General features: G+C 35.5%; 1 protein-coding gene across 1 annotated transcript in view; it reads right to left on the reverse strand.

Annotated features, from left to right (window-relative positions):
- The window catches only part of hig (locomotion-related protein hikaru genki), a 484,097-nt gene continuing 465,713 nt past the window's right edge, over nucleotides 1–18,384 (reverse strand). Inside the window, exons 8-10 of the mRNA XM_081765381.1 lie at nucleotides 14,589–14,798; nucleotides 7,511–7,681; nucleotides 1–321 (exon numbers count right to left, since the gene is read on the reverse strand). Of these exons, the coding sequence (XP_081621507.1) occupies nucleotides 122–321; nucleotides 7,511–7,681; nucleotides 14,589–14,798 (581 nt within the window). The 3' untranslated portion in view covers nucleotides 1–121. The remainder of the gene's footprint in view (nucleotides 322–7,510; nucleotides 7,682–14,588; nucleotides 14,799–18,384) is intronic.

Here is an 18,384-nt window from a genome sequence, read left to right on the forward strand (position 1 = left end):
ATCGTGTTTAATGATAAAAGCTTACGATAAACAAAAACCCTACCTAAACAAAAACAAACAACAAACACATCCAAAAACACCCAGTCTTTTATCCTATATTTCGTGTAAAAGTTCATGTGTTTCAGATTTGATCGTAAGGTGTGCATTCTGGCATCCGCTCCGACCAGTTTCCATCACTACGGCACTGAGGTCTTGCTCGAATTTGAACCACATATCCATCGTTGCATGTAACAGCCACCTCATCACCGGGCTCGTAGTAAAATTTAGCTGGAGAAATGCGTCCATTTGAAGGATCTCCTGGATAGGAACAACGGACTTTGCCTGGAAGAAAGCATAATAATTAAGGGTGCTAAAGAAATGTATTGATTTTTACGTTTACATTTAGACAGTTCTTTAAGACAGTGGTTCTCGAACTACTCAGAGACGGTGACCTTTGTACATTAGGAACTGTTTCGTTGATATCTTAAGATTCAATTTTAAGTATTTCCCCTCCTTTTACGTTTTGTTCTTTCTTGATAAGTTATTTCAATCAGTTCTTGAAAAGAGTCAGAAACATTTGTGAAACGCTGCCATGACAGTTGACGTTTCTTGGAGAAAACAGTAACCTAACACCTAGTGTTTCCTTATGGGGCCAGAAATGAGAAAAAGCATATTACAGCATTTTAAGAAATAAGAGGACGTGTTGTAACACGCCCTCCTTCCACTTCGAATATTGATTTGAATGTGAATGAGAATGGAGAGCCATGAATGGAATGAGCCATACGTATCTCAAGCTTCTTTAGATCTTAAGGAGATCAGGTACTGGTAATTCAACTTCAAAACCAACTTTAGGATTGTGTTCAACACGTTTGGGAACTTTCCAAATGCTAAGAATATTCAATTAATACCATTCCTTTTTTGCTTTAAGGGATCAAATGAACTAGAGATGATAGTTATTTTCTGCTCAAATGCATTTATATTTGGAATAATTGGAAAATAAACAAACCACCTGAGGAAATTACTTCATCTCGGCTTTCATTAAACGATTAAAAATGCAGTGATTAATTATGAGAAATAGGATTGAATTAATGGACTAAAGTAAATATCATTTCACTATATGTAAGACTATATGGTGCATGGACCTACGATAGAATGTATAATCTGAGTCACGTGAATTTCACGAGGAATCGAACTCAGGTCTTCCGAGAAATATGGTTTATAATGGTCGGCAATACTGTAAAGATGAAATAAAATTCACTTCATAAATAATTGCATATACTAAAGCAAGTACTGTACAAGAACATTCAAACGATGACACGTATCAACTAAAACCATCTTACAGAGATGTGAGTAGCACAATGATATTGTTTTAGAATCCTGAATTGCACATGCACATTCGTTAAGGACCCATGAAACCTTCGTTGAGAACCACTGGTTTAAGCTGTCTACTAATTAAAAGAATACTTAATTTGTAACTTTAAAATGATTTGTTGTGGTCTTCACGAAGAGAACTGATGAAAACTAAAGCGAAAGCTTGCAATAATATTTTCTATACTTACGTATTTAAGCAGTCTTTACATAGACAAATAAGAGGTATGTAGTAATCAAGAAGTAAAGTAATTTTCAGAAACTTTAAGTGATTTAATTGCGAATTTGCTAACTACAGCTTAAACTCCTTCGTGGCTAATTTGTCAGTATTCACACCTTCGGTATTGGAAACCCAGACCCGATTCCCAGTGGGAGCTGATGTGGTTCAGAACTCAACGTTAAGCTGTAGATTCATGTCTCATATAGTCTCGGTGCTGAAAAGGGACGTTAATCTCCAAGACAAAATAGTACTATTGTATGTAGTCTACTCTTAAATGTAATTGTGTTAAACTGCATTGAATTATGTATTTAACAATCACCAGATACAGCTCAGAGGCCATTTTACACTGGATATCTAACAACAACAATAATAATGGAAAGGATTTGGAAAGGTATCGGCCAGGGCCTATTTAGTATGTACCATCCCAGCATTTGCCTGGTAGGACTGAGGAAAACCCTGGAAAACCCCAGACAGGATGGTTGGCAGCGGGAATCGAACCCGCGACCTCCTGAATGCGAAGCCAACGCTCTACCACTTGAACTACTTCGCTCGGTAAACTCTATGTACTAATTTAAGTTACGTATAAGGCACACTTGTGCGGAATTTCATTATGCTGATACTGCTGATATTTATTTAAGGAAAAGACACATACATTTTGAAAAATATAGCTGTGCAAAATTAAAGGTTAAGGATTTACAATCAGTTTTTCACTCTAAAATACATTCAAGCTTTCAGAATGATACCACAGCCATATACTCAATTCTTGGCTGCTCCAGTATTTTTAAATTATTGATTTCCCATTCTTGGACTCCAGGATCTAGTCCGTTTGCCTACTCAGTTTTTTTCTTTTTTCTTTTTCTTTTTTTTTTTAACGTCTATACGTCTCAGTAGTTTGGAAGTGTATTCTCCACCTGTAATCCCTAGTTTCATGAATAATCAATTCTGCACAGCAATTACATCATCATTCATTTCCAACACATTGGAATGTGATGTAGGAGCTGGGTTTTACTATTAGAGTCAAGGAAGAGAGAACAGGATGAGCAAAAAATAAAAATAAAAAATAAGAAGGGAAGGAAACGAGATAGGTGGAATGGATTAAAACAGTGTTCAATTAGTCTTAAAAACTCGAATAGTATATTTAAAAAACTATTGCCTACACTTTATTTGCCTGTCGCGAATGTCTTCTATCAACGCTAGGTTTGTTGCCTTCTTGCTCTGTGTGAGAGGTTTACTCAGAATCCAAGCACCAAACTGTGACGTCACGGAGCGAAGTGACTACAGAGCATCGTAAGCAGCAGTGTCAACATTCATTCTGATACTAATCAGGGTGCAAAATTATTATAGAAGAGAGAAGACAGAAGTGTTACGAAACAACTTGGCTAGAATGCTTGGACATAGATAGTTCAAATATGAAGACCACGAGGTAAAAAGGCGAGAAAATTGAATTTTAAACATTGAAACTACAGTATACTTAGTATATAGCAGGAACAAAAAACTATTGACTAAATAACTTATGCACTATTTGTCTATGAATTAGGTTGTCAAAAAGTATGGAGCCTTTGGAGGTCACAATTGAGGCTGCACTTACTGTGATTTGAGAACAACATTATCAAACCAGATATACACTGTTTGAGTAGCCTATTTCCAAACTGGTCCTTGTCCCAAAATTTTGGAAATTGAGTTATTGGTATCGTTGCATTTCTCCTGTAAATCTGCACGGGATTATATACTTGTCACTCGAATGAAACGATTCTAAAGTCACTAAAAATAAAAATAAAAAACTTTGGTCCAGTTCCAAAGGGACCCTTGTCCAATGAACTCTACCGTTAAATGAATGTGTCCATTTCCAAAGCGGTTTTTGTTCATTGTTTCGTTGAAACAGAAGCACCCATCGTAATTTATTTCTAAAAATACATTCATTTTGCATTGCATAGTAAATTATTATTATACTCATTGACAAGAATGCTTTTGTAATAATAACAAAAGATCAACGAAATTTGACGATCAGATTTTCTTCTATACTGTGGTGATGTCGCGTCTTTGTGACTGTCGGCTAATGTAATTTGTATAGTTGATAATACGCCAGTGAGGTGAAATTTCAATCCAAAATAATTATTCTTTGGAGTAGTTCTTTTGTTTGTGGACGTACGTTGATCATGAACATAGATAATTCTGCCAATGAAGCCTAAGTTGCAGTGAAACGGCGAGGGAATGTTAGGCCTGATTACCGGTCAAGGACCTAAGAAAACTAATATTCCTGCCATATGGAAGAAGAGTAAGAAAAAGAAATTTAGACATTCATCAAAGAAGCTTCCTTCACTTCCAAAATGTGGCCATAAAGAGAGGAAAGACTTTCGTTGTTCAGCCTTAACATTGCAAGATGTCCGTAGATTCCAGCAGATGCTTTACTCAACCAATAGATCCTATAAAACACTTAAAATTGATCAGGATAACCTTATTTTGAAGTACACTACTAGTGAATAACCGAAACGTCATAGAGTGAGGGGCGAACGAAAGCAAAAGAACCCAATATTGGAACAAGTATTTGTTACAATTTGTATGTATTACAGTGTTTTTTTGAAAATCAAGTTGGTGTTTTCAGACATATTCTATTATAGTGTTCCAGGGTCTCTCCTGATGTATGTGGAGAAGTAATTTGTCTGAATTAGAATGCTTTACATATGTATTACAATGTTTTTTAAAAATAAAATTGGTTTGTTTTCAGATACAAAAACAAACAGATCCTTATCCATATTGTACAGAACCAAAATGCCCCTTGTCCTTTGCACAGTTCCAAAACGCTCCTTGTCCAAACATTTTTTTCTTAATTTACGAATATTATACGGTTATTGTGTGCATGCGCTGCATGAATTAAACATTTATATATTACTTCAGCAAAGCATACTAACATATTGCAAGTTTTCCTCAAAAAAATAAGTATGACAGTTTTTTTTCAATTTCCCAAAATTTTCTCTTGGTGGACAAGGGCCTCTTTGGAAATGGGCCACTCATTTTGTTTGATGACTTTCTGCTAGTTTTCCGGCAATACCGCAATCTCATCGCTATAGAACTTTTGTGGTTTCTGGTCAAAAAATTGTGACACGTGGTTTTCATAGGCCTGTTTTGAAACTAACTTAACACCATTCAGAAAGTACTGTAGAGACAGAAACAAATGATAGTCTGACGCTGCCAAGTTCGGGCTATGCAGTGGATGCATTAAATTTTTCCAGTCACGTTCTTTCAATTTGTGGGTCGTTAAACATGTTTGAGGTCTGATATACAAGATTCTCTGTGTTGACCACTTTGTACTGTTTCTTTTGAATTGATAGGTGCACGCGCTGTAATTGATGACAGTAAATGTCTGAGTCTATCGTTCAACCTGATGGCAGCAGCTCGTGATGCACGATGCTCTTCAAATTCCACTAAACGCACAGCATAACCTTCCTGGAAGCCAGTGTAGGCTTTGTCATTGACTGTCGAGCTTCTTATTTTGACCGCGACGTTTTTTGCACATTGTTGTTGTAAATTATTCACTTTTCATCACCCGTGATCAACCGCTTCAGAAATGGCTCAACTTCGTTATGTTTCAGTAGAGATTCGCAGATACCAGTTCCATCAAGTAAATGTTTTGAAGTTAGATCATGTGGCAGCCAAACGTCAAGCTCCTTTTTGTAGCTAGCTAGCATTCTCCAAATGGTTTAACATTTTGGCGGTAGACGATTAGGTCATTGGTGATGTCATGACTATTTTGACGTCAGTGTTGCTCGACTTTTGCCAGAATATCATCCACTTTTGCTGTGATAGGTTGCCCACTGCGAGGCGCATTTTGGACATCGAAATTTCCAGAACGAAAGCGACTGAATCATCTTTTGGCTATTGTGTTTGATAACATATTTATCCATAAACAGCACAAATTCTTTACGATCGTTCACAGAATTTCCATCTTTGTTGAAGTAAGTTTGATATAATAATAGTTTAAAACTATAGCGCAGTTTTGCGGAAAGTTTACTTATCTTTACAACGAAATACCTTACCAACGAAATACTTTAAGTGAATTCAGACACTTTTTTTTTTGCACATCTGATAGTTTCAACTCTCAAGTACCGTTAGGCTTGACCCGCTGTGACTCATGCACTGAGATTTCAGATATTAACGCCATCTCGTGCGCAAAAGGCTCAATATTTTTTTTTTTAAGTGTATGTGAATTCGGATAGGAGATTCTTCTCTTTAAGGCATATACACTGATATCCATAACTCATTTTAGACCAAAATTGAAATGTCTTCTTTCTTCCCTGTGGTCCTCATACTTGAACATCCTAATTATTAAACTACAGAAAAAATGTGAAGAGGTATTTACATATGGAATACTTGTTAATTACATATGAAGTACTGTAATTAATTTGCAAAAATAGTGTCACTTTCCAGTAATATTATAATGGGGAATTTTATTCCAAATGAAATGAAATGAAATGCAACTTACGTCCCATTGTTATCCCGTTTAAGCTATAGGAGACGGATGATTGATGAAAGTGAATGGTTGTGAAATTTATGTTTTAATGTTTTTCCAGAGGGGATCGAACCCGGGATCACGTAAACCAAGGCACACACGCTAGTTACTAGGCCAGAGGATAAGGTAAAAGTAGGAAAACACATTAATGTATTGCACTCTTTTGATTCAGAAACAAATTTTCATACTTTTTATTATGATGAAAAAAAAATGCCAAGTGGAAGAACGACGTAAGGGAATCAACATAAATAAAAAGTAGTGTAGCCACATTGCAAAGTGGCAAATAACCGGTCCATTGTTCTGAAGTTGCAATCTTGCTTTATACGTGGAATATGACTGATATTAAAATAAACAATAATTAACCGTTATTTTAATGTAAATACTTTAACCATAACTCTTTGTGTTAGTTTTATCATTATTACACAATATGTAAAGTATATTTACCAGTGGTTTTCGTAATTTTGACTAATTAAACCTTAAATGTAAATGCGACGGATAACATTAAAATTTCAAAGACAGAGTTAAAAAACTATAGAATGCGAAAAATGTAATTGCTGAAAAATTTAAATTTCCACCCCAAACACGGACAGATCTGGTTAAAAAAAAAATAAATAAATAACCTCTCCAGAATTGAAGTGAGCATTTACTGTGGACCTATTATTTTGGCACGAAAACTTTGCCGCCATGTGTTAGAGGTATTTCTGTGTAAAACATAAAATTTGGCGACAGTGGATCGGAATCTGAGAAATATTGCAAATGATATATTCCATTATAGTTCTTAAAATGGACATCAATAACAGACAATTTGTAATAAGACATTGAATATATAAACGAACATGTGGAAGGTGAGGCAATGTGCGTGGAAGATATAGACATACGGGATCAGTGTAATGGCATAAATTGATGAGGGAAATATGTTTTATATGTTTTGTAGTTCTTTATACCTTGTTGATATTTAAAATGACAAAATTGTTTATCACGACCTGTAGATGGACTTGTGTACTCAATGGGAACGTGTAAATAATGTTCATTTCTATTCCAATGAGCAAACGATTGGACATACGAAGACATACAGTATCTTTCAGATTTCGATCTAAATGTTGTCAAATTTTATCGTATGTTTTAGACAGAAGCACCTACTCAGCGGCAAAGTTCTCGTGCCGAAGTAATAGTACCGCAGTAAGTGCTCACTCAAATTCGGGATGGTTGAAAACTTTTGACCGGTACTATCAATTCATTCCTCCTTGAACTGACATTTATATAGATTTGTGGTTCTTTAGGAGGAGCTCGGCTGCTACTATTGGCAGCGAAACGTTAATATAAAAAACATACAATACTAATTTGAGGCAAATAACATTTCTCGTATGACAACTAATGCCCTTCTTATTTAATTATTAAACCATTGAATTGATTCCTTTTTATTTGAAAATACTTACAAAATGGCGCTGGATGTGACCAGAATCCAGACTCTGTGCAGACAATAGTTGGTTCCCCAACAAGCACGTGTTTTTCGTTGCACACAAATTGTACTGCAGTACCAACTGCATATACACCTTCACCCACCATCCGACCATTTAAAGGCGGCGTTGGAGGCGGACACCGTACATCTAAAGAAAGACAAAATATAAAGGAAGTAAGATCTCCTGTATTTATTCTTTAACACAATCAAATTACTCTGCATTGATTACTTGTTAAAATGACATGATAACTAACGTAGTGACAGGGTGAAATACAAAATTAAAACCACCTAGTTATCTTTGGAACACGATGGACCTTATGCAGAGTCTTTCTGATGTGTGATTAGTGCCATATTAAAGACTTCAACATATGCTTTCTGCTCTAGTCAGGCCTTTAGAATGACGCTAATCATACGTCAAAACGACTCTGCATATGACCCTATATGCTTTGAGACGTTTCGGCTTCCAAGTGGAAATCATTTTATAACTACACGAAAAACTGACAAAAACAAGAAAACTTTTGCGATGTCAAATAGTGGAAGTGGAAGGTACCGGTACATACCTAATGATCCTTGTACTTGAAATATGCTAATATACAACTCTAAAGTTTGCATTGTGTTTCTGCCGTATTTCAAGTGTTGAAAAAGGTAGTTCACTGCCTGATTTTCTACTCAGGCAGGCCCGTAGCCAGCCTGATTTCTTACGGGGCCAGAAATGAATACTGAAAGGGCAAAGATAAAGACTTCAAAGAACACCCTAAAATTGTTTATTTATTTATTACTTACTGAATCTGCAACAGCTATAGCTTCTTTTATGCATAATATCCTATATTGACAATATTAAAGTACACAAATTCAAATTTAAGAAAATTGATCATTAACATACAAAGATTAAAAAACATGATTCTATACAATTGAGGTGCTTGGGGCAATATAGTGCTATGGTGAACGTAGGTGGGGAACGTCATTAAACTCACATTTACACTAAACAAAAGCTGATTAACTTTACTGAAATTTAGAATGAAAATACGTCCCATTAAATAGGATTGTTCCATTTGCAGAAAGCAAAATATTATAAACAGAATAGGCTCTTTTTTTTGTTACAACGATACACTCCAATTAACTTATTGTATAATGACATAATTATATGTTCATTAAAACTGATTTATTATGTTTCTATCTACATAAAAAAACACTATTTTGTTTCACATTTTCATTTTGTAGTAGGCCAACTTGTTTGTTTGTTTGTTAAAATTTAACATTTTTGTTCGAGGCTATAAAAACGCGAAGCTTACAGTTCAAAGTGAAATACGAACCACCACATTGCGCTCAAATTTCAAGAATTCCACTGGTATCAAACCCGAGATCACGTTCAAACACATGCGCTTTATTCACTAGACCAGCGGTAAAGGATATTTTGTAGTACTGTTTTAGAAATTATTAATTTGCCGTAATCCTTTACTGCAGCTTTTTACTATTAACGCCTAAAAATATTGCGTCCAAAGCACTTGCATTTATTAATAGAAAGACTTAAAAGAGAATATTATTATATATCTATAATCGAATGTAATTTTTTGTTTCATTTTTGTGTGCTTACTACCAGCTCTTTGCGAGATACTTTGTTTCATATTAATTAAAATTGAAGTATTTATTTCTTAAACTTTAGAACAAAATTATATTACAGCAACTTTAGATTTTATCAATACAAAATAGAAGTATATATTTTATTCAACGTTTGCACTCAATTTTCTACCTTCCAAAATAAGCGAGACACTACAGTTTATTTATATTCACAACTAACGTTGTGATCTATAATACTGTTGTTTGGAAGGGGGGCGCGGTGGCTCAGTGGTAGAGCGTTCACCTCCGGTGCTTGGGGTCCCTGGTTCGATCCCAGCTCGCGCCGTGTGGACTTTATGGTGGACAAACACCGTGCTCGTGGGTTTTCTCGGGGTTCTCCCATTTCCTCCCACTTTCTTCATTCCACCATTTCACTCATCTCTCATCATCACCGTCTCCTTTAGCCTAACCGGCGTATCCGTGGGACGTAAAACTTAAAGGTTTTTCATACTGTTGTTTGGAAGTGCACCTGGTATCCTTGGATGCTGTCATGGTTGCAATAAATGGATATGGTTTGAAATTCTTGAAATGGGTAAAGGCAATGGAGGATGTATGGTGCATCTATCAAGAAACAATTTTACACAGAAATGAGTAGAATTTGCAGTTAAATTTAATTTGGTAAATATAATTGCAAGAATTTCACTGGTTTTGAATGTTTGAAAATTCTCTTCAGCATATTTTTTAGAGGGGGCAAATAATTTAGGGTTTAGTGCTCCCTCTAGCCCCTCCCTGGCTATGGGCCTGTACTCAGGAAAGGATGCGACTCTTAATATATTTTTTTTAATGCATTATTCTTAAATCATTCCATTACTTTTATTTATTAATTGATGTTTCCACAGCTTCCATGGACGAAACACGACTCAGAAATCAAAACATTCCAGAAAGTGTTACAATTCCAATGAGAACTAACTGTATTTTGTCTCATATACTATCCAGCTCACTTCTAAAACCAGTTGACTATACTTAAGATACTTTTATGAAAACTTTAAACAAAGAAGTGGTTGGTAAGGATGTTTTCATCTTCAACCGTTATTAGGTTACTATATGTCGGAATTTATGCGGACAAGTTCGCATTTTTAGAGTAAAAATTTGTGTCCACATACATTTGCCGAAACTCTTTGCGTTGTTCGCATTTTGTAAACTCAAGTGTGTTGTCATCAGTTCAATTTCAGAAAGTTCACATGTAAAGAGATATATTGGACTATCTGTAATTCAAGAAAGAATCGATAGAGATCGGATCTACTGAAAAATATGAAGGAGCAAAGTCAATATGATACTGTGGAAATACTGTTGTTTAATTATTTTTCATACATTTCAGTTTATTTTTCATAATGTTTTAAAATCAAACTTGAGAGTAAACGATAAGATTTGTCATTCTTATGTCGAAACTTTCGCCAGACTGAAGTGTATCCACATTTTGACATTTTAGAATATGATGACCCTAATCGTAGCAATCTTTGCAAATGCAAAAACTACGTGAACTACTAAGTAATTTCACACCAAAAAAAGTTAAAAGTAAAATATCTATTGTGTGTTCTTTGCATTTTCTATTCTATTCTATTCATCTCCCTCGCGGGAGATTTTATAATTAAAAAGTCACAGCACTAAGGCCAAGTTGACTGCTTCACTAGAATTGTTTTAAATCTTTTTGTTGTTATTATAATTGTAGAAGATGGCCCGTTCCAAAATGGACGAAAATGAAATGAAATCTTTAAGTTTTACGTCCCACGCCTATGCCGGTTAGGCTAAAGGAGACGGTGATTATGAGAGATGAGTGAAATGGTGGAATGAAGAAAGTGGGAGGAAACGGGAGAACCCCGAGAAAACCCACGAGCACGGTGTTTGTCCACCACAAAGTTCACTTGGCGGGGGCTGGGATCGAACCCGGGACCCCAAGCACCAGAGGTGAACGCTCTACCACAGAGCCACCGCGCCCCCCCAAAATGGACGAATTGGCCTGTTTCAAATAGTTCTGTTTCCACCCTAGTTTGTGAATTAAAGAGGAAGGCAGAAGCGTAGAACATAAAAAAAATATGTAAAACACTATCAAAATTGTATTTCACTAAATTATGTCCAAAATTGAAATTGTTGTGAAAAATTAAATTGAAATAATTGCAGAGCATGACGCTTCATTGTGTAGAACATTCTACGCCATCTTGCACACCTCTTTGCATTTTAAAAAAATCAACTGTACACAAGGTGACCAGAACTTTTACTTTCAAAAACGGGACGCATTCGAATCGGCGGCGAAGGGGGGGGGGGAGACTTCCACCTTGCATTTTGGGACTCAGCAGTGTTTTCAATTTACAAAATACATAAGTATAAGAATGATAACACAGCGTTTCTAACTTAAGTACAACCCAACAATACTTTTAACTACTTGAACACTCAGAATTCCAACTCAATTTACACTTGAACCACAGAACACTCAATTCCCATTTGAACATTCAGAAGTTCTAGGCACGGCTGAACCTTCCCAATGAGTGTCGGTGCGAAAAATCGTAGAATTTGCATTGACCATTTATATTTTGAATAATAATTACGGGATATCTGTTTTTTTTTGCTTAAAAATGGGACATCTAGGCGTCCCGTTTGAGAATAAGAAAAAAAACGGGACAACGGTTGAAAATAAAGGACTGTCCCGGCTAAAACGGGACGTCTGGTTACCTTGACTGTACAGCAAAGATAACAATAAATAATGCTGTTAAAATTGCACGAATATTTATTGTTCTAATAATTTTCCTTCCATTATCCAGATAATTATTCGCATTGTTATTCAATTTCATCAACTTATCATCGTCATTGTTAACAATGTTCAATACCTGCGCCGTCTTTCTTTTCTGGCCCATTGATTTGTATGAGGAATATTTTCTTTGCAATGAATTCAACGTTAATGAGGTCATTTTGCTGTTTTTTCTTCAAATCTAGTTATTTATTCCTTACTTCGGGAAAATGAAATTTTGTTCCAAATAATTTAAATATTTAATAATCGAATTTATTTTAAGTAACATTAAATTTATCGAGTATACATAATGCAAATACGTTTCGAAAAATCAAGAGACACTTAACTAAACTTGAAGAAAGATAACTAAAACCGCGTTTCAAGAAATACGTAGTTCATTTTAAAGAAAGTGGAAAAATAATTCCCCTTATGAATCAGTTGGGGTAAGAATGAAAGATGGCGTAGGTACTCAAAAACATTAAGGATTCTGCTGTCATTGATAGATCGGTTACTGTCAATTAAGAAGCTTCTGTGTGGTGTAATTTTTTTTTTTTTTGCCTTGATGTAGCTGTAAGAGATCGTCCATTATTGCAGTATTTTTTCCTCTTCGTGTTTTATTTTCTATCACTGCCTTAGACTACTCTATCTTCTCAAACAGTATACTAAAGAGTTTATATTCCTCTTCGTAATTACTGCATTTACTTGACTATAAGACAAGATTTTTTCCTTTCAAATTCGTCTTTAGAAAGATACGGGGTCATCTTGCATTCGCAGATTAAGCATTGGTAGTTGAAATCAATGCTTTTACGTTGTGTAGTACCTTTTTACTGGACGTTAAAATATACTTCCATTGTCGTAATCATTATTATTATAATTTTAAATTTAATAATTACATGTTGTGTCATTGTTACAGTAAAAATACATGCACCTTAAATTACCGTATTTGTTTTCATTAATGGTACCCCTACCGTATTTTACCGATATATATTCTTTTATTACCATAATTTAGGTAATCAATAATTCACATAAGTTTACAATAGGTAATCTTAATTTTTGGTGTATCTTAAGATATTTTACATCAGTAAACAATTTGTAATTTTATTATTCAGAATTGGTCAGAGAATAAGAAAATTTTCAAAAAGAAACTTCAAAGTAAAAGGGTTGTTTTATTGCCGGGTAAATACGATACCTTTATTATCAGTGGCTTATCTAGTGTTACCAGTGCCCAGGGTAAGCTCATAGATTGCTTCCTATCTCCCTACTCATATTTTGAGTATGATTAATGATTATTAGGGCTCGGAAGTTGAAGACCTAAAAATTGCCCAAAAAGGAACTATAAAAAGACTTAAAATATCTGAAAAAGGATCTAAAAACTGGGAAAAAGGACAAAAAAATAAGATCTAATGTAATTAGAATTAATACTTAATGAATATAATGCTCAAGAAATACAAGCTTCTGATAGTATACAATATACAGTTGAAAGAAACAGTGCAGCGGTGCACATACTTCTTTCGGAGGGTCGACTAGTCAGGAATCTTCTGATTTGTATACTGCTCTAAAAACTTTTTGAGAGTTTCATTGTTTATCTTGGCCAACGGGATATTTGCTCCAACTAAGACACTGCAAAAATCTTTGTAAAACGGAGACGACTTAGTATGTCCACTAATACTTTGTCCTAACAGAAGCTGTTTTTCCTTTTTCCGGGCCGGGAAGCTGCTTTCACGTCCAACGTGCTATTGGACATGGAATCGCTTTTTCTGCACTCACTTTTACTTCGCAATATTTGCAGAAAAGAATATTTCCATCCCTAGAAAAAAACTTCTGCTCCAAATTTAGACACAAACTGACGCAAAAAGGAAGTTTTCTTAGGTTTAATTCTAGACATGTTAAGGGGTCTGTCCTTCCAAAAACTGGAGTACAAACTAAAATAAGAAAACTTCCTCTCCCTCACCCTCCTTTGCTGGAGGACATTGTTACGCCTCCTTATCTTACTTGTGATTTTGCAGATCTGGTCTTATCAGTCCAGTTGTTGAAGAATGTCTTATGTTTGAATTTTCTTTACTAAAGAAAAGATGTTTAAGAGGTGGTGGTGATTCCAGTTAGTTGTCAGTAAATTTATTGTTGAAAGATGAAGTGCAAGAAAATACGTTAAGACCTATAAAAAGCTTTTAAAAAGACCAATAAACAAAAAATCGCCGAAAAAGGCAAAAAAGGACATAAAATCCACAATTTTCTGGCCTACAATGACCCAAAGTGAACATATATTATGTTAAGCCTCGTCTTCCGTCACTCGTAAAAAAGAGGATTTTTCCTCAACTTCCGGGCCCTAATGATTATTATAGTATTTCCATACACAAATTGCCATGGTACTTTTCTTCTGTTAAATGCTGCAAACTTATCTTTAATACCCTGAGAATACATTTTTCCAATTTCTTCCCTCTCAACTCTCAATAGAGCAAGAACACAATGTGACAAAAACTGATGGGTCAAAATGCATTTCGGTTCTCCACATCGTGAAGCACATTGAATTAAATGTTTATGAATGTTCCGGTTCCAGGTTCCGGGCATTTTAGTTTCGTTCCGTTACCACAAGCAACCCTGGTGTCAAGTTGTTATCATTAATGTTATGTAATTACGATTTGTTCCTCATTTAATACCTTTATTTAGTTGCTACAATAAAAAAAAAAACAGTCTAAAATAAATTATAACTACTTACGTTCACAAGTAGGCAAAGGTCCCGACCATTCACCGGAGAGTTCGCATTCGAGACCTGGCTGTCCCTTAAGTTTATAACCGACAGTACACCTGAAGAAGGCACGTCCTCCATAGCCTGTGCTTTGATCCACTATTATGAGGCGGGGGTCGTCTGATTCTAGACGAGGGCATTCGATTGGTACGCATGTTGGTAGCGGATGCGACCAATGACCTGTTATAAAACAGAAAAATATAATAATTTTAAGAGATGTGAATATTTGATTCATATCATTAGTCTGATCAGGTATCGATTGATTAGTAACTATTTCCAATAATCGATGATCAGCGGATTGTTATGAGGAAAGTGTTCATTTTTGTTTTTATAATCTTTGTGTGTATATTTGTGTACAGTGATCAATCGCCAAGGGCGCCTATTTCTCTGTAAATTGGGGGGAGGGGGCATTCAGATGTAGAAGGTATATATATGAGAATTTTAAGACAAATTGCATTCAAATTATGCCAAATATTGTATATTCATAAATACAATAGGGGCCACATGAGCTTTGGGGAGCTCGGGCCTCCCCGACCCCCCAGGATCGGAGCCCTTGTCAACCAATTATTGATCGTTTATTGATTAAAACCGATAAGACTATAATGATTCAACCAGCTCTGATTATTATTCTTTTGTTGTTTGTTATTTTATTCATGAACATTGATGCATTCAACGAACTTTCTTCGTGGGCTCCTCCGTGGCTAAGCGGTTAGCGTACGCGCCTTTGGCGTGGGAGACCCGGGTTCGATTCCCGGAGGGAGCTCATGTGGTTCGGATTCCACGTTAATCAGTAGGTCCACGTCTCATATAGCCTCGCTGCTGAACGGGACGTTAAACTCAAAATCAACTCAACTCAACGAACTTTCTTCGCAACTTTGACCGACCGACCGATGTGACCGACTGATGTGACCGATACTGACTAATACTTTTCCCTTCGTTTATGTAACGTGCTGTAATAGCTATAAAATCGGAAACAAAGCAGAGAGACCTCCTTGAGCTCCACCACTCTACCTAATTATTAGACAGATTTTCGACCCAGCGTGCCTAGATCGATCCCGTATAAACCCTCGATATTTTCGGATTCGGCTGATTAAGAGTTGATTAGAATCTATTAAGTCGTGCGTAAAAGTGGGAGGTTATAGACATTACGAGCTCGGCGCAAACTGTTCTCATGTTTTTAGAAGTTCTAGGGCCTGTTAGAATCGTTCTTTATCGAATAAATTAGGTTGAATAAGTAGAAGTGTTTCTGGTGCTTGGACCGAGGCCCTGGAGTGATATAGTCCGCCTTTTGGCGGACACATTTTATTAGCTAGTCGACGAACAACAACCATTCTTCAAGACATCGAGGAGCCAGCATAGCCCAGCATCGTGACCAAAATAATAACTAGCAGAAACTGAAATTATATCTCGATCCGCCTTTCTGTCTCTCTGTATTTTGGCTACCATTTCATTATTTGTCTACAAAGAACTTGATTGTTCGCACTCCAAAGCACAAGGGAATACGCCGTCTCGAACTCAATATTTACTCTCCTGAGCCAATCCCCAATTTTCATACTGATGGCGTCTGGAATGAGGCAGTGTTTCTACATTCTCCTGTTTAGGCAGCTCTATTTTCTAGCTATAGCTTTTACCATACTCTTTACAATTATACCTGATGTGAGTTTTTTTCTTTTTTCTTTTTAATGTAAAACGAAATACACAGTAAAGATTAAGATGCACATCTTTGGGTGGGATTGTAGGGATGAGCAGCGATTCTTCCTTTCGGTCTACAATTAGATGTACTTCTGTACTGCAATTCAACCGACTTACCTATATTTTCTGAAAAATCGATAGACTCGCTGCGAGCTGTTGTTTGTGCTACATTGAACTTTCGGATTTCTGAAGCCATGTAATTTGTTAAATAATTTACCCATACTGTACCTCTTTATGCTACCTATAAACATCACTCTTATATGCTTAAATGATGCTCTTATATGCTTATATGCTACTTCTTTATGCTACCTATAATAAATTAATAATATTATCAACATATAGAGAAGCCTATCCGAGTTAACTGAGATGAAGGAAAGAGAGTTAACTGAATAAGGGACATCATGTGCATGCTTTTTCTCGAGCTTCTCTTGTTTCTTTCCACTTTCTCCATTCAATCAATTCGTTTATTGTCATCAGCATTATCTCGCTTAGCCTCGTAGCATAACTGTGAGACGTTAAACTGAAACCAAAACAGAAACAAGTCTGGCTAATCCAGTAACGATAAAGGAAAACTGTAGGGGGGTAATGAGCATCATTTAAGGGAAATCATATCAAACGAAAAAAAAAAAAAAATGAAATGTAGCGTCAATTATTAGGTCCTTTTCTAGGAACCTTCTTTCGTCTTGTGCATATACAATTCTGATGTAACTAAAGCTAGCTACACACACATACACACAAAAAAGACAACTACAATGATTCCCATTTCCTGGACTTTGCAGTAATCGGGATCATGAAAAATCCCGTATTAATATAATAATAAACATAAAACAAATAGTTTCTTTTTAACTATAGAAATAATCATTCATCATAATCATATATTACATAAAGTTAAGGTAATTAAATAAATAATGTCGTTTGTCTCATTTTAATTTTTAAAAATGTATCGACTTGAAAATGTGAAGTAAAGAATAATTTTATTAGTATGATCATGATCATTGTGATTCTAATTACCCCAAACAGTGACTTACAGAAAATTGTATGTTTTGTGGGTAAATAATGAAACAAAAATAATGACATAAACTTAATAGAAAGTAAATGAAGCACAGCTTCGGAAACTACAATTAAAAATGCGAAACAATAAATGTGCTAGATATTAAGAAGAAACCATACATTTGTAGTGCACTGCAGAAAAACATTTTCAATAACTTCCCTCCCTTGGCAGAATATCGTCTATATCTACAATGTTTAATGCTATTGTGGCCAGAGAGTAGTGTCAGAAATGAGTTTGTGCATTTAGCATCTGAGAAACCTGTTGTTCCCTATTTTCCCTATAACAATTTATTTTACCTATACTACTGAACTCATCCTACTAAGTATACACAGCATACTTAAAACATATACTTACTATACAACATACTTAACTCTCAATTTTTAATAGAACATGCGTTCGATTAGTGAGATGTCTGAATACAGTATGATAAAACCATGGAAGAAAGTTTCATTTAAGGAAAGGAGAATAAAAGAATATTCCATTATAGATTTTGTGCATGGACATTCGTCAAAATTGACAAGGTGGAATTTTAGGTCCTTGCTTTACGCTGAAGGTCTGGTTATTGCACTATATTCTTATTACACTATATTTTTATTACACTGTATACTGGCCAGCGTGGAGACTACTGTTTGATTTTTTTACTATACATTATGAACGAGCATTTTGTCGTTGCATAGAATTAGGGCTTGGATTTAATGATCATGGTTGGATTGCAATGTAAGACATTGGATACCAAGAAGTACGACACCAAACTAGCAATTTGGAGACGGTGAGTTACACCACTGTTTTAGTATTCCAATTTGGGCCCTTAAGCATTTGCCACTAAAATATACGAAATATACTTTGATTAATATATTATATTTGGAATTGCCATCATGGGACTTCACTTATGAACTTGTTCACCTTGCACTCATAAGGAGTTAGTATGACATGGCCTGCCATTCGCCGTGGTGATAACCTTCAACTCTTCAGGAAAGATTTCTCACAAGATGGCGGTACACTTCTGCAGATATTGTCTTTCAT

This window comes from Thermobia domestica, chromosome 7, assembly GCF_964235325.1.
Source record: "Thermobia domestica chromosome 7, izTheDome1.hap1.1, whole genome shotgun sequence".
NCBI classification, from domain to species: domain Eukaryota; kingdom Metazoa; phylum Arthropoda; class Insecta; order Zygentoma; family Lepismatidae; genus Thermobia; species Thermobia domestica.